Source organism: Alligator sinensis, unplaced genomic scaffold (assembly GCF_000455745.1).
Source record: "Alligator sinensis unplaced genomic scaffold, ASM45574v1 scaffold134_1, whole genome shotgun sequence".
NCBI classification, from domain to species: domain Eukaryota; kingdom Metazoa; phylum Chordata; order Crocodylia; family Alligatoridae; genus Alligator; species Alligator sinensis.
The window spans coordinates 897,656-915,517 of record NW_005841920.1 but is presented as its reverse complement, the minus strand read 5'-3'; the positions used below and the strand labels follow the sequence as shown (position 1 = coordinate 915,517).

At 43.8% G+C, this 17,862-nt stretch overlaps 1 protein-coding gene across 15 annotated transcripts in view; it reads left to right on the top strand.

Moving 5' to 3' along the window:
• The window catches only part of FRYL (FRY like transcription coactivator), a 307,800-nt gene that overhangs the window by 212,452 nt on the left and 77,486 nt on the right, over positions 1–17,862 (top strand). For all 15 annotated transcript variants that reach the window (XM_025198387.1, XM_025198393.1, XM_025198394.1 and 12 more), the window contains 5 exons: positions 2,664–2,923; positions 4,312–4,452; positions 9,336–9,504; positions 11,217–11,301; positions 14,484–14,596. In XM_025198387.1, coding sequence (XP_025054172.1) covers positions 2,664–2,923; positions 4,312–4,452; positions 9,336–9,504; positions 11,217–11,301; positions 14,484–14,596 — 768 coding nt within the window. The remainder of the gene's footprint in view (positions 1–2,663; positions 2,924–4,311; positions 4,453–9,335; positions 9,505–11,216; positions 11,302–14,483; positions 14,597–17,862) is intronic.

Here is a 17,862-nt window from a genome sequence, read left to right as displayed (position 1 = left end):
CAGTGTGATGCTGCAGCTAGTAAAGCTACCAAAACGCTGATTTGCATCCATAGATGCTTCTCCAGCAAATCCTGGGATGTCATTCTCCCCTTGTACTTGGCCTTGGTGAGGCCGCAGCTGGAGTACTGCATCCAGTTTTGGGCCCCATAATTCAAAAAGGATGTGGAGAAGCTTGAGAGAGTCCAGAGAAGAGCCACACGCATGATCAGAGGTCAGGAAAACAGACCTTACGACGACAGGCTTTAAGCTATGGGGCTCTTTAGCCTGGAAAAGCGCAGGCTCAGGTGTGATCTGATGGCCACCTCTAAGTTTATCAGGGGTGACCACCAGTATCTGGGGGAACGTTTGTTCACCAGAGCGCCCCAAGGGATGATGAGGTCGAACGGTTATAAACTACTGCAAGACTGTTTCAGACTGGACAAAAGGAAGAATTTCTTTACTGTCTGAGCCCCCAAGGTCTGGAATAGCCTGCCATTGGAGGTGGTTCAAGCACCTACATTGAACACTTTCAAGAAAAAATTTGGATGCTTATCTTGCTGGGATCCTATGACCCCAGCTGACTTCCTGCCTTCAGGCGGGGGTCTGGACTTGATGATCTTCCAAGGTCCTTTCCAGCCCTAATATCTATGAAATCTAACCTGCCACAGGTAAAGCAGAGAAAGTATGGCAGACAATATCTTGCTTTTATAAAATGTTGTTAGTATATACTCAAAAGATCCCAGGTAGAGGGACATGCCCCCCTGTTGCAGAGAGAGGCAACCCCCCTTCCCCCCCCCCCAATATCAGTCCATATCAGTTTAACCATGGGAAAAAAATCCTTTTTGACCCCAAATATGGTGATTGATCGTGACCTTGAGTGGAGGAGCAAGACCCTTTATCCAGGAACCTTTGGCTTTGGTCCTAGCAGGACCATTGGCACAGCCCAGTCAAAGTCCACAGCCTTGACTGTAGCCAACACCTAGTGCCTCTGAGGACAGCTTATAAACACCCCGATACATGTAGCAGGAAGAGGGGGCAGGGAGGCAACCAGCAAAGCCCAGAAGCATGGGAAATACCTATAGTAGAACATAGGCATATCTGTGCCTAGATTATCCCTGACCAGTGTCTGTGGCTGTGCAACCTCTTCTTGAATGCCTCCAGTGATGGAGAGTCTACAACTTCTCTAGGCAGTCTGTTCCACTACCTCACTACTCTAGATATCCAATCTAAACTTAGTTTGCTGCAACTTCAAGCCACTAAATTGCTCAGTTATTTTTTCCACAGTCAAAAAGACTGAAGCTAAGAGCCAGCATTTTCTGATGGGTGCCCTAAGTCTAAAACGTTTGAGAGCCACTGATTTAGGCTATGTCAGTTCCCCTTTACAGTCTCTGTAATTCACTTATTGGTCATGCAGACCACCAATATAAAATAGCTGCGTGTTATTTTCACTTACTCCGTCTTAGTTTGAGAGAGAGACATGTACAAAACATTTTTTTAAGTTGTCCATGTTTTTTTAATTTTGGTTCATTTCATTGTTACGTAAGGATAAGTACAGACATTCAAAAAGCCCATGGCAAAAGCACTTTGACCCCCACACTTTACTAAAGCGCTATCAGTTACAGTGCGTTTGAACTGAACAGATGTTCACTGTTAGGTGTGTTGGGGAGCAGGGACTTGCATCACTTGAGGCCAGTAGGAAGGGGAAGCCCTTGTACACTTCCCAGCATGCCCTGCAGACTCCCCAGGCTGCTGAAGACTCGAGAGCACAGCTGAATATGCGAGCTATCCCTGGTTGGATACCTAGCATGCGGGAGCAGTGCCCAAATAATATATTTTTTATTTTTTAAGTCTAGATTTCAAACAAGTCTTTCTGAGGTCTCTGCAAAGCTATACAGACGAATGTAGGCAATTCCTTTAGAAAGATTATGAAACTACACAGTAAAACATTCTTTATTTTGTTCTTAACGTATTTTTGAGCTGCCACTAAGACTGGTTATCTTAAGGAAAGAGACTGCTTTATTAAGTTTTCTGTAGAGAAAGGACAGCTATTCTTTGAACTGATGGAATCATGAAGTCACATGTATTTGTTAAAGCACTAATCCTGGGAATATTAATGCACATGCCTAATTTTACATACTAGGTAAAATCTTGGCCCTCTTGAAGTCAATGGGAGTTTTGCCATTGACTTAAGGGGGCCAGGATTTCACCTGCTGATTTCAAGTATATGTGTAAGCCTCTACAGACTCGAGACCCATACCAATTTTAGAGATACTAAGAAGTTCCTCTTAGTTTAACAAACTCGGTCAGTTATAAAATGAAAAAACAATGACAAAACTGTTTTCCTTATTTCTTTTTAATTTACTAATATGAAAACAACACATTAATTGGTTTTCTGTTTATTTTTAATTAACACACATTTATTTAACAAAGAACATTTTACTACAGTTTAAAATGGAAACTTATTATCCGCAGTATTTGACCTTTAAAATGTAATTTTGTGTAGCAAAGAATCCATTTAATTGAAACCCATTGCTTTTATTAGGATTATTGGGAAAAAGTTGTTCTAGTTGTTTAAACAAAAGTTTAGTGTGAATTACTGAAACTATAAATATGTCATACAGAAACATTTCTAGTAATATTTACAGATTTGCATTTTTATATATGCAATTTACTTTAAATGACAGAGGTAAGCCAGCGAATTCAAACAGCACATCCTGCTGGAAGACAGGTGATGCTACATTATTTGCTACCATGGATGAACAACATTGAGTTGGTAGATTTGAAACCATTGCCAACCATCCGACGACAAGATGAAGATGAAGATGATTCCTTGAAAGACAGAGAGCTAATGGTGAACAGCAGACGCTGGCTACGAGGAGAAGGCTGGGGATCACCACAGGCTACTGCTATGGTTTTAAATAATCTGATGTATATGACAGCAAAGGTAAACATCAATCATATAGTGTTCCATATTATTTGCTTCACTGGGTTGTTAAATCAAGAGTCGGAGGAGATACTCTGTAGGGCGCTTGATACCAATTAGTTTTAATTGGCAAGCTGCCTTAAGTAGCAGAAAATTCTTCCTTTGTTTATGCAAAAATCATTTTCAAAAACCAGTTCTCCAAATAAACAGGTGTCTAGAAAAAAGCTTTTGTGTGCGTTCTGAGGAATATTAAATGAAGTTCATTGCATGCAAGGTTGTTTTAAATTGGACTATCTCAATGATCTGTGGTTCCAAACTGCTGTCCCAAAGTGTAGCTTTCTAGGTAAACAGATGATCCGTTCATATAATTATAATTATAAAAATATTGAAAATCAGGTTGGTTTCTCCAGATTGTGAGGTTTTTTGTTGTTTGTGTCCTCTCTTGCTGTATTTTCTCCTCAGTCATTCTTTCCCTTCTGGCCTTCAGGTAAACTGACTGCATCCCAGACTGCATCTGTCCCCTTCCCCAGAAACGCTAGGTTCTGTGAATGTTGGTGGAGGGGATCTTTCCTCTCCTATCTCTTCTAATCTCTGCAACATTAAGTAAGGTAGATTTGTAGATCCTGTTGCTGGTAGTTATCTGTCCACTTTCCCAGTATCAGTTATTTTTCCTATTACAGCAGACTCAACAGGGATAAGGTGAAGGTAAGAGTGAGTTCTAGCATTACTAGCTCTTAGTAGGGAGAGGTTGCATTTCACAATTAAATATCTCTGGAACTTGGCAGCCACAAGTCTCCGCAACATTGGTCAGGACTGTCAGTAGATGGAATGAATTGGTTAAACTCAGAAAAGTTCCAGTCAAATTTGAATAGCTGGCAGGCATGTTTTGTACACAACTTGTTACTTTGCTTGCTGTAGTGATCCTCCAATAAACATGAGGAATGTATTAAAAAGGAGGAGCACACATGGAAGCTTTGGTGTATGACAACGGCTAAAGCAAACATACAGAGCCATTCCATGTGGCCTGCTAAGCTACCAATGTACCAGGGAGTTCAGTGGTTGTGGTCAGGGGTGAGCATGAGTTGCCAAGGCCCTGGGACCCCTGTGGACATGGCCATCAGCAGCAGGGTTGGGAAGGGAGGAGGAGCAAGTGAGGACTGTGCCCATGCAGCCCTAGCTTGTCCTTCTGCCTCTTGGCCTGCTGCCATGGCAGTGAGATGCCACCTGGTCTGCAGCTGCTTGCCCTACTGCCACTGCCACCACTGCTGCCTCTGTGAGCTAGTTAAGTCTCCAAGGTGTCACTGTTTCCTACCTTCTGCTTGATTTATTTGGTGGAAGATCCTTAATCTGTAGTTATTGTGGTATTGTTATCAGAATTTACATAAGGATATCCTAATTTTGTTTTCTAGTATGGTGATGAAGTGGCATGGTCAGAGATAGAAAATGTCTGGACTACTCTAGCAGACAGCTGGCCAAAGAATCTGAAAATAATTCTGCACTTTTTGATCAGCATCTGTGGAGTGAATAGTGAGCCAAGTCTCTTGCCTTATGTAAGTGTTTGATACTGCAGTTCTCCATCATACCCTTACTTTTAAATTTTGATTTGATGTGTAGCAACTCTTCATTGAAGATTATTAAATAGACCACTCTGATCCTGCTGCCAGCTCTACAGCTAGCTGCAGCAGACCCACAAGGTGGGTTCCCATGGGTGCTCCCTGGTGCCTTGTTTGCTTCCCCTTTACTACTGGGTAAGGTGCTGTGCCTTGCATGACAAAAATACTGGAGGGTGGTGGGGGGATGTTGTGATTCTGTTTAACCCCTTCCCACCATACACTAAAGAGTGCAGGGCTGCCCAGCTTCTATAGCTGAGCTGCCCCTGCTGTAGCAAAGGGAACTGGCACAGCTGCCATGTTAAAGATAACATTCCTACCAGCCCAAGCCTTGCATACCACTCAGTGGTTCCTTCTGCCATAAGTGACACACATGACACAGGTTGTCCATCCCTAGTGAATTGCAGCATGACACCTGAGAACTGCAAAATGTTTTCTACTTTTCAGTATATGTTCACATGTGTAGATACAAAGCTAGCAAGCAACTATAGTGTCTGTTCCCATTCTTCACATCTCTCTGCCTTTTGGCTTAATGTGATGGTAGTAAACTTTTGCTTATATGTAATTTGATTTTTTTTCTTTTGAATTTTACCTAGTTGGCCTGTGATAATGATAATACCTGTAGCCTGTTATCAAAAAGTAATGCAGTCATTTTTCCCTTGATCAGTCTAGATTGATCCTTCTTGTCACACTTTCAAAGGGAAAATGTCTTGTAATTTTGGCAACAATAAATACAATGTTTTGTTCAACAAAAATTTAGGTCAGAGTTTCATTTATACCCAGTTTCTTTTACATGTCCTAAGAAGGAAAGCCATGGAGGACATAGTTAAGTTAGTTATAGTCTCATCCTCGAGATGGCTCTATACCAACTTTGGCACTTATGTGTTTTAAGACTTCCTAGGGAACACCTGCTCTGTAGTGCTGTGGGTGGTAATATCCTTGAATAAACCATGTCAGCCAGGGATTATCAAGTAGATGAACAAATGAGAAGGAAGAGTGTCTTCATGTACAGGTTTCCTAATCTAGTGAGGGAGGCTTTAAACTGGGTTCACTGAGGGATGGTAGAAAAGCCAAGAGTTAAGTAAAGAGTTAGAAGACCTGGATAAAACTTAGTAAGGGGAAGCAATGGTGGAAGCCTTAGCACTGTTCTCAGGAAGAAGATAGGACAATCAGTTAGATACCTGAAATGCTTATATACTAACGTGAGAAGCCTGGAGACTAAATAGGAATACTTGTAAGTTCTCATACAATCACAGAATTATGATGTTATTGGGATTACAGAGGTATGGTGGGAAAGTTCACATGACTGAAGTGCTGTCATAGATGGGCACAACTTGTTCAAGAAGGACAGGTAGGCAGATTCTTAGAATGTATCGGAGATGACTTTTTGATGCAGATGATAGAGAAGGCAACTGGGGAGAAGCTCTTGACTTGCTGCTCACAAGCAAGGAGGAAGTAATTAAGAATGTGAATGTGGAAGGTAACCTGGGTGACAGGGACCCTGACATGACACAGAGTTCAAGATCCTAAGAAGAGGAAGGAGGGAGACCAGTAGCATAAAGGTAGTGGACTTCAGAAAAATAGATTTAATAAACTCAGGGAACTGGTGGGCAAGTTCCCCTGGGAAGCAAGTCTGAAGGGAAAAGGAGCCCAGGAATGCTGGCTGCACTTTAAAGAGGCCATAATAAGGGTGCAGAAGCAAGCTGTCCCAATGTAACAAGTCAGCAGCAGGGCCAGTTGGGATTCACCCCAAGTTACTAAAGGAGTTGACTGATGTAATTTCACAGCCATTGGCTATCCTATTTGAGAACTCATGGAGAGTTGGGTGAGAGGCCCTATGATTGGAAAAGGGCAAATATAGTGCCCATTTTTAAGAAAGGTAAGGAGGATAGAATCATAGATCTGTGGAATTACAGACCTGTCAGTCTGACCTCAATACCTGGCAAGATTATGGAGCAGGTTCTCAAGGAATCTGTTGTGTAGCACCTAGAGGAGAACAAAGTGATCAGGAAGAACCACCACAGATTCACCAAGATCATGTCATGTCTGACCAACCTGATTTCCTTCTATCAGGAGCGGACAGGCTCTGTGGATGAAGGAGAACAGTAGACATGGTTGTCACGGCGGGGTCCGTCAGGAGGGCCGTGATCTCCTTAAGGCCCTCTCTCCGTGCCAATTCGGCCCAAGGGCACCCTCGATTCTAGCCCGCCATGTCTTTGCTGTTGAATAAGGTTGGGAGGCTGCCTTACGACTCCCTGGGCACGGATAGCCGGGACCTCTGTCCCCGTATGTTCTCGGACCCCCTGGGGGTCCCCCAGTATAATGGGTGCTCCTCAGGCACCCTAGCCGTATGGGCTACGCGTGGCTCCTACCAGCCCCTAATACCACGCCCCAAGCCTCGCTGATGTAATAGACGTTGGTGTGTCTGCACGCCCGCTTCCCAGGCTCTCTCTACAATGGCGCTCCCCCTCTTCGGGGCTCACTGTGCCCACCTCGGGCTTCTCAATAGACCAATATGGCACTCCCCCTCTTTGGGGCTTGCCGTGCCCACCTCGGGCTTCTCAATACTGCCCCACTCTGGGGCTGGGGTCTACGTACCCTGCATACAACCCGGGGTCTGTTCCCCGCCCGCAACCCACTGGTTGCGCTAGTGCCCTCTTCTGGGGCTCGTCATGCCCCCTCTGGGGCATCTCCTAGCTGCCCCTCTCTGGGGCTGGGGTCTACGTACCCCGCATACAACCCGGGGTCTGTTCCCCGCCCGCAACTCACTGGTTGCGCTAGTGCCCTCTTCTGGAGCTCGTCATGCCCCCTCTGGGGCATCTCATAGCTGCCCCTCTCTGGGGCTGGGGTCTACGTACCCCGCATACAACTTGCTATAACTTAAACACATGCTCTCTGGCTGTAACAACTTAACTCCCAGCCGCCTGGCTAAACCATGGTGCTCAAACCTCTCAGAGCTGCCATACTTCTCTCAGCTAGAGCGGTTCCTACATCGCTCACCTCCTAGCTCCAGGAGCTCCTGCCCCTCTGGCTGCTGGCAGGGAACTGCCAGCCTGGCCTCAGCCCTGGGCTTTATAAGGGCCAGGCCCTGCCTCCTACAGGCAGCTGGCTCTCCTTAGTTGCCCCGGCAACTCGCAGCTGGGCTCGTTACCCTGGCAACACTCCGCTGGGCTCGTTATGACCTGCCAGGGCTCTCTCTCTCTCCCTGGCAGTTTCTCCTCTCTAGGAGCAGAGCACCGAGGTGCTCTGCGACAATGATATACCTTCACTTCAGTAAAGCTTTTGACATGGTCTCCCATGACATTCTCATTAAGGGGCTAATGATATACAGACTAGATGAAAGTATTGTAAGGTGGGTACATAACTAGTTGGATCATGTGCTCAACGAATAGTCATCAATGGCTCGATGTGTGGCTGGGAGGAGACATCAAGTGGGTTGTCCAGGGTCTGTCCTGAGTTCAGTATTGTTTAATATCTTTGTGATTTGAACCATAGAACTGAGTACATGCTTAATAGATTTGTGGATGACTCCAAATTGGGTGGAGTTGCAAACACTCTAGAGGGCTGGGCTAGGATTCAGAATGACCTAGATAGGTTGGAGTCTGCAGTCAGTCAGATGAGATTCAACAAAGACAAGTGCAAAGTCCTGCACTTGGGATTGGATATCTGAATGCACAAATACAGATGGGGAATGACGGGCTAGGCTGTAGTACTTCAGAGAAGGACAGTGCTGAATATGAGCCAAAAGTTTGTTCTTGTTCTCAAAAAAAAGAAAAGAAAAGCCCACAGTATACTGGGTATTAACAGGAGGGTCTTGCAAATCAAGGGAAGTGATTCTTCTGTGCTATTCAGTACAGGTGAGGCCTCATCTGGAGTACTGTGTCCAGTTTTGTGTCTTCCACTTCAGGAAGGATGTGAACAGATTGGTAAGAATGCAGCACAGAGTGACAAAAGTGGTTAGGACCTTTTAGCAGAGAAAAGATGGGCTTTTTCTGTCCCTGTAGGGAACAGACTTAGGAGCAATGGCTTCAAATTCCAGCAGAGGAAATTTAGGTTGGAGATTAGGAAACACTTTCTGACTAGGAGAGTGGTCAAGCATTGAATCCAGCTACCTAGAAAAGTTTTGAAATCTCCATCTCTGGATATTGTCAAGAGCCAGTTAGACAGACACTTGGCTGGGATGGCTTAGTCGGGAATGTTCCTGCCTTGAGCAGTGGGCTGGACTAGGGGACCCCATAAAGTCCTTCCAGCCCTGCTTTTCTATGATCTTAAGACATTATTAATTTACTGTATGGATCATAATGTCATAGGGGTAGAAAAGGCACAGAAGGTTGTCTACTCCATCCATCTACCACTTTATACTTGTTCTATTTAATCAGGAGAACCTGAAAGTGAAATTGGTTAAAAACCATGCGTTTTCATATTCCATTTAAAATGAATTAGAAAAATATAAACTCTGGCAAAAATGGTGAAAAATCCAATTATATAAAACTTTAAACATGTTTGTATTAATAAACCAACATCTTGCAAGTAAGGACATTAGATTTTTTTTTTTACTTTTATGAAATTTCAGTAAAGCATCTTATCTCTGTCATAGTTCTAATATTTATTGCAGTTAATAATCTAGAACTGCTTAGATAGCTCTTGCCTGTATTATTAAACTAGAATGGGTTATGCAAGTCTTCCCTTACAATAAGAAATAGATGGTGTGTTTCTAAAGGGAAAGGCTTATGGTGTGCCTCTCATAGTATTTTTTTTCCCTGTTTTTAAACATAAGTTACTAAAATAAGACATTAAATTTGCCTTTCATTCTTTAATTGTAGGTAAAGAAAGTAATTGTCTATTTGGGTAGAGATAAAACAATGCAGTTATTGGAAGAACTGGTGAGTGAACTACAGCTTACAGATCCAGTCAGCTCTGGAGTCACTCATATGGATAATCCACCATATTACCGCATCACTTCCAGTTACAAAATTCCTTCTGTCACTTCAGGTAAAAATTAATTTTACTGGGTTATTACTGTATTTCAGAGGTTAATATATAATTGTGAGTTAGTTACCCCAAATACAAAGGGGTATACATAGTGTCATGGAAAAACACGTGTAGACTTTGGGGTCAGGTCAGTAGAAGCTTTATTCAGATCCCCAGTACCGTGGGGGAGAGCTCAGAGTACATGGACTCACCAGCAATACAAGGAGGTCTCCGCCTCCAAAACAGAATCATGCAGTTTATATAAGCTTTTAAAAACAGACTGTTACACAGGACATGATTGCCAAAAAAAATTCTCAGAGGAAACAGTCAAAGATAATTAGCAAGCACTCTGTTTTCTCAGGGAGATCAAGCACCTACTTTTTTTTCTGCTATCTTCAAGGCCGTGGTGAGCGAAGCAGTTGCAGGGGAGTTACAAACAAGCACTTTCCCATATTTGCTCTAATATGCAGAGCCAACAATTCCCCACAAAGCTGTTATGGTCATCTTATAACTTGTATGATCAAAGTTTAAGGCATTTATTTTTTCTGATTCCATAATAGATACAAAATATAGTCTCTAATTAAAAATAAATTTTATTACCTTGCCATTTTTGTGCACCTGAAGTTCTCACTAAAGTTAAAGAATAGAAGATTGACTTTAAAAGATTACTGATTTAGCACGCATCAATTTTGCATGCATCTTGTCTGCTGGGTCTTGTCTACACTCAATATTTGCTCTCTTTTTCTTTTTTAATAAGTTGAACATGCAGGAATTCTTACATAAGCTTATATAGATTTATTTTAAGTTGGTAATTTAATGGCATGGGCACATAGGCAAATTAAATTAAGGTGGGGCCAATGGATCTAGGGACTTACTCTTCTTGAATCCAACAAAAAAGAATCTGAAGATTTAAAAGGACACTTAAATGCTACCTGCACAATCCTGGTTTACACTGAGCTCTGTGGAAGAGAGCTCTTCAGAGCAGCCTGGGCAACCATAATAGCTACTTCTCTTTACTCTGAACAGTGAATAAATTCTGTGCTTTGCCTCTCTGAGGTTCAGCACATAATCTCACGCATGTCATCTTGTCTATCTGTAAAGCACCTAACATACATATAGCATTAAATAATAATAATAACTTATAAACATTTGTTCCTGAAACAGTGAAAAGGTTTGTGGAGGGAAAGTTAACACATTGCACACAATTTAAAATTTGACATGCTTCATTGTACAGGGAATGGCAGAAGCAGCTGTACTAAGGTTCCAAATTTCTTTTCAGTAAAGTCCCATATTTTATAGACAGACTTCAGGTCCATCCTAACAAGAAATAATTTATAGCAGCCTCAGTACAGGTTTAAGTTTTTTCTGTTCTAATTCGTTACATGCTGAACTAACTGTTGAGGCAGATCCCACTGAAACCTACATTTTAGAGATGTATGCAAGAGAGCAGTGGGGGGGAAGGGGGGGAAGCAATCTTTTCAGTACCACAAATTAGCTCTGCCCCTTCCCCAAGTTGGGATCAGGGGTCAGATCTCATGGTGCCTTTAACTGAACGTGTGCCAGGGGCCCAGTTCAAAGAAAATATAGACCCAGGATTTGCAGATAAATTAATTTACAACAATCCTTATGCATTGCTTAAGGTTGTTTTTGTATTGTTTTGTTTGTGTTTGGAGGGAAGGGAATTCCCCTTTCAAGTTACTCTTAACTTTTTTCTCCTTGTCCTTAATTTACAGGTACCACTTCCAGTAGCAATACAATGGTAGCTCCCACAGATAGCAATCCTGAGAATAAGCATGCTAAAGACAGTATTGAGGAGAAGTAAGTATTAAAGCAAAAATACCTAGATTACTATTGCAACTAACCTGGTAACTAATGCAACTAAACTGCATCCGGATGATTTGTACTGTGTCTACATTGCAAGTAAGGTGTGACTGCATCTTACATAGACATGCTTGTATTCAGTTTTAAACTGGTTGACTCAGGAGCCATCAACAAGACAGCCATGAGAGCATGAAATTCAATACTGGCTGCAAAACCCACCTGAAAAGCTGAATAAGTGTTGTGGTGATTACCAGTCTTCATACAGTTGTGGCTACGTAGTTATTACTGCCTAATCTAGATAGGTTAAAGCTAGGCTTATATGTGTTTATCTTTGTGATAGTCACACCTTAACTGCAGTATAGACATACCCTTAAGTTTGCAGTGTACAATATTAGATTTGCAGTCAAACATCACATGTGCAAATCACTTTTCTGATTGTTTTATTGGATCAGCAGTATATAACTTATTGATCTCTATTGTATTTTTGTATTTAGAATACTAGGACTAGTTTTGTGTGGCACTTCTGTTGAGATCGACGAAAGCTCTTAAAATAATGCTACTACACTGTCAATGTGATAGAGTATGTGGCATTTTTAAGGGTTTGTCTGCACAGGAACTTTACGAGCCTAATTGTACTGGAATAATTAAACCAGTTTGTTTACCAGTAATAAGTAAGAGAGTATGAACTCTTATTCTATAACAGGGATAGGCAGCCCCCAGCATGTATGCCAATTAGTGGCATGTGGAGATATTTTCTTTGGCACATCCGGAGGTGTGCCAGAGAAATTGTTTAAATTTTTCTTTTTTTTTTAAGTTGCTGCTCTCGGCTGTTTAGACTCAGGAGGAGATGCTGCCTGAGGAGCCCTCAGGAGGAGCTACTATTAGGGGCAGGGGAGAAGCCCCTTCTACAGCTCTCGCTGTACCACTGCCAGTGAGGCAGGCTCCAAACACCCCTGCCTCCTCCTGCCTAGCAGCACCTACTATCACTCTGCCTGGGCTGCCCTGATGCATCCTCCCTCAGGCTGCCAGGGAGGGATGTGCCTGCACGTGGGGAAGCAAAGGGTGGGGAGAACAGGGGGGCACTGTGGGACGGGGGGCCACCAGCCCTGCCATACCAGGGGCAGCCGCAGCTTGCGGGGCAGGGAGCAGCACCATCGACTCCGCTCCTTGCTGCAGCGGCATCGGAGCCACTTGGCTGAGAAGAGCCTGAGGTGAGAGTAGTGAGGCCAGGATTGTGCAGCCCCCACTCCCCTCCTCCCAGCCTGTTGCGCTGCCTCCTTCCCACTGTAGCCAAGGGCCAGCTCCCCAGAGAAGCACAAGGGCTGTGGCGGGCCCAGGACATCATCAGGTCAGTCTTTGTCCTGCAGCCCAGCAGCCTGGTTGCACGCGTGTATCTGGTTCTGTGCGTCTGGTTTTCTGTGTGCATGTGCATCTGTGTGTCTGGTTCTGGGCATGTGTGCACGTGTGTCTGGTTCTATTTGCACACGTGGTTCTACTGTGCACATGTTTGGTTCTCTGTGTGCGTGCATGTGTGGTTCTCTGTGTGCGTGCATGTGTGGTTCTCAGTGTGTCTGGTTCTCCGTGTGTGTTCATGTGTGTCTGGTTTGTTCTCCCTCCTCCTTTTTTCTCTTTTCTTTCTCTCTTTCGTTTTTCCTTTCTTTCCCTCTTTCTCTCTCTCCATTTTCTCTGTCCTGTTTTTTTCTTCTTTCTCTCTCTCCTTCATCACAACATGCTTAACAAAAAAAAAGAATACACAACAGCAAAGGTAGTATATGAAGTTTTGTTTTATTTATTATTTTATATTATTGTCACCAGCTTTAGAATTTTTAGAAAAGCTGGTATTTACTGTAAAAACAAACAAACAAAACAACCCCCCCCCAACATGTATGATTATTAACTATATTAATATTCAATGTGTCCTGCCACCTACCCCTAACCCCAGTTGTGTTTTTCTAGCATGCCAGCACTCTGGTACCTTACAAAGTAGATGTTGAAGTTTTTTCGACACTTCAGCTAAAAGTGTTGCCAAGCCCTGTTCTGCAAGAATTTTAACTATTTATGTATACTAGTATAAGTTCCTGTGTGGACACTCTTATTCCAGAATGCTAATACTCATACAGGTATAACTTTCTTCATGATTTACAGCTATTTTTAGGGAAGACGTTAATTGTAATATTCTGAATTGTGCCTTTAAGAGGTGCAGCACCAAACTCGAAATCCACAAGGAAGGGGGAAATAAAAGATGGCTTGTAGATACTCTCTTGCCCTGCTGCCCTGTGGGCTGTAGAGATCTTCAAGGTAACTTGAACAGTTCAGAAGGTCTGGCTAAACTCTCACAGCCTTTCTCAGCTACATTATCAGATACATTATCCAGGTATCTACAGTGGTGCTTTCTGTGATCTGGTCCATGATATGGCCCTTTGGGGCATATGGAGTGCTGGGTCCTTTTAAAGTAGCCTAAGTGCTGGTGCCAATGGAGTCTTCCTGTCTTTGGAAATTGTGCTTTTAGAGTTCATCATGCAGCCCTTCTCTACAGTATGAAGTGAAATGAGGATTTTTGTCATGAATAGGTGTGCTAATTCAAGCTGATCTTGCTCTTCACTAGACGTCAATATTGACTTCACTGTTTTAGTGAAGAGTAAGATCAGCTTGAGTAAGCTCATTGGGATTTGCAAAATGTCTATTAAACTCTGAAGTCATAACTCTCTCATTTCCTTTGAAATGATTAACCTTGGTTTTACTTCAGTTAATATTTACCTTTGACCAATAAGATCTAATATTAACATTTAAGAAAGTCAGTAAGTGCTTATGGTGTTACTACAAAAGCATAATTTATTATGTATGTATTATTGAATATGCACATTACATAAACATCGTATTCAGCTACATATTAATGCAGTTGTTCTGATGGAATATATTTTCACAGTGAACTGACTAGTTGAGATGCCTAAGCTGGCATTACTGCAATGTGGAATCAGTTCCTGACAGATTTAATAGAGGGACGAAGTTTAATTTGCTACTACATGAAATATTTTTTTATGAATGGTCTTTGCTGATAAATTCTTTTGCATTATATATAGTTACCTTGAAATGAGCTATCTTACACTAAAGCACTGAATAGCTAAATCATTTTACCATAAATATGCCTGTTACTAGCACTAGTGTGTTCATTCCTGCAGCTATGTACACCTAGACATCTACAGTGGATTGAACAGTAATCTGAACCGCCAGCATCACAGGCTAGAATCTCGGTACAGTAGCAGCTCTGGAGGATCATACGAAGAGGAAAAAAGTAATTTTTAAAAAATCTTTAACTGCAAATAGTCTGGAATTTTCACAAATAAAGTATTAGAATCTGTTAGATAAAGGTTGCAGAAGATGTAGTATTGGGAGAGTGACTGGGTACTCTATAGAAGAGGAATTGAGAGAGGCTGCTTTCTCTGTTTTTTGGCTATGTCTGAAATGTTATTCATGAGTTTTGTTGTGTCTGTCTATGTAATTTTCTTCCTAATTGCTGAACCTTTGGCACCTTCCAGTCTTTACCTATGCAGCTGTTGCTCTAAAGTTCATGCGTTATTTCATTGTATTTTAAAGTTTTTATCTGACATCCTAGCTTAGCCCTCATACATCTTAACCCACAATCTCCTGTCCAGTTACCAATAAACCATTCTCATCCTCCCTGCAAATCACAGTTCTGGTAGTTCTGTGACCTCTTTGCACACTGAATATGTCATTGTGGCCCAAGCCAGCACTTATGCTGAGATACTAGCTCTGCTCATGCAAGCTTCAGAACTGAAAGCAGTATAGGCAGCACTGATGTACCTAATAAGGTCAGACATAGCAGCATGTATTTATTAACTTTGATGCAGCATTGCACTAAGATGGCTATACTGCTTCTGCTTCTAGTGTGCATGCTGCCCTGCATCACATAGACATTTTCCCTTTTCTTGACAGTTATCAGGCTCTACCATTTTATAATTTATCACCAAAACTCTAAATTCATGTTGTGGTTTTTCAGAAACAGATGCAGAGAAATAGTTAGCTCCTTTTGTGTCTGGGGCAGGAGGAGTAAGGATTAGACAGACCATTGCCAGGGACAGGGCAGTCTTACCTGTCCCTGCTCTTTGCACTCAAGCAACAGCTGCGGCTGCTGCTGTAGCAGCTTTGTCTCGGGCTGCTGCTACTGGGGGACACCAGATGCAACAACCCCCATGGCTAGGGCTTCCAGGGAGCAACTCCTAGTGCCCTGTTCCCTCCTCCTCCTCCCCACCCAGATATGCTACTGGATGAAATGCTGAACCTCTCATAGCAAAGATTCCTGCAGGGGATGGGGGTGAAGGGACATCATTCTGCTCACCTCCCTGCCCCTTCCAAATAAAGTACTGGGGGAAGTGCCATGGTTAGTCTGTGCTTGGCTATTCCTGATGTCACTACATCAAAATTCCCAGTCACTACATTAACAGCTCTGGAGGACCATAAGAAGAGGATAGCAGTCACCCATCGCCATAACCCCCACTCCCAGTGCTGCCGCTGCCTGCCTGGAGTGCAGCCCCGACCCGCCCTGCCTGCCCCGTGCAGATCTGAGGGTACATGCCCTCCCACCAAGCCCTCCCAGACAAGCGGTCAGAGCAGCAGTGGGAGCTGCCATATGAACAGGCGAGCACTGGATGAGCAGTGCATGGTGGCAGAAGCCGCCCACGCCTCCCAGACAAGCTGCAGCTCTGTCCTGCACTCCTCCCAGGAATAGTCCTGCACTGTACTGGCCCCAGCCCGGCCTACCCTGCGCAAATCCAGGGGCACCTTACCCACCGGTCCCCCATGCCCTTCCAGGATGCACGCAGCGGCAGGAGCTGCCTACACCTCCCAGGCAAACTACAGCTCCGTCCTGTGCCTGCTTCAGCCCCAGCAGCCCCACTCCCTCCCTCATCGCGGGGGTCTACAGAAACGGGGCTAGTGCCATGGCCTGACAGCCAACCCTTCACGGCTGTGGCCCGGTGGTTGGGAAACCCTGCAGTAAAGGACCCACACTTTCCCTGATCTTCCTCTTGCTACCAACATACTTGTAGAAACCCTTCTTGTTACCTTTCACATCCCTTTGTTAGCTGCAACTCCAATTGCGCTGTGGCTTTCCTGATTTCATCCATGCATGCCCGAGCAACGCTCTTATATTCTTCCCTAGTTATTTGTCCAAGTTTCCACTTCTAATAAGCTAGCCTTTTGTGATTTAGTTTGCTGAAGGGTTCCCTGCTAAGCCAAGCTGGCCTTCTGCTGTTCTTGCTAGTCTTCCTGCACATTGGGATGGTTTGTTCCTGCACTCTCAGTAAGGCTTGTCAAAGTACAGCCAGCTCTTCCAGACTCCTGTTCCCCTTAGACTGGCTTCCCAGGGGATCCTTCCCGTGAGTTCCCTGAGTGAGTCAAAGTTTGCTCTTCTGAAGTTCAGCTCCCTTACTCTGCTGCTCTCCCTCCTTCCTTTCCTCAGGATACTGAACTCTGTCATCTCATGGCCACTGCTGCCCAAGTTGCCATCTACTACTAAATTCCCAGCAGTTCATCCCTGTTTGTGAGCAGCAGGTCAAGAAAAGCATGACCCCTAATTTGCCACTTCACCACTTGCACCAGGAACTTGTCCCCAGTATTCTCCAAAAACTTCCTGGATTGCCTATGCACTGCTGTATTGCCCTCCCAGCAGACTTCAGGGTGATTGAAGTCCCCCATGAAAACCAGGTCCTGTAATCAGGAAATTTCTGCTAGCTATTTAAAGAAAGCCTCATCCACAACTTCCTCCTGGTCTGGTGGTCTGTAGTAGACTCCCATTACAATGTCACCCTTGTTGCTCTCCCCTCAGGCCTGCTGAGAGACTCTGGGTTAAGGTCAATCTCCAGTTTCATATTGGAGGTCTGAACAATCAAATGGCTCCCTTTCCATAAAGTGCAACTCCTCCTCCTCTTCTCCCCTGCCTGTTCTTCCTGAACAGTTTGTACCCATCCATGACAGTGCTCCAGTCATGTGCACTCCCACCAAGTCTCTGTTGTTTTGATCACATCATAGTTCCATGACTGCAAGGACTTCCAGTTCTTCCTGCTTGTTTCCCAGGCTTCATGCATTCGTGTACAAGCACCTGAGGTAACTAGTTAATTGCCCTGATTTCTCAGGAAGTATGAGAGCCCCCCCGCACTCCCGCCCCCTTGCTGCATCCTGCTTGCTCTTCCTCCAGGTCTCCCACTTACCTCAGGGCTTTGGTCTTTATCCCCTGGCAAACCTAGTTTAAAGCCCTCCTCACTAAGTTAGCGAGCCCGTCTGCAAAGATGCTCTTCCCTCTCCTTGTCAGGTGGATCCCATCTGTTCCCAGCAATCCTTCTTTCTGGAAGAATGTCCCATGGTCAAAAAAGCCAAAGCCCTGCTTTGTTTTATTTGGACAGAAGGCATATCTATCAGTCCCACTGCAACTTCAGATGATATGCTACCATGCTGTACTTATTAAATAGTTTCCTCAATGGAAAGAGGGTCAGAGTTGAAGAACGTTGTTGGATCTGAAAACACTTCATCCTTTAGTTTATG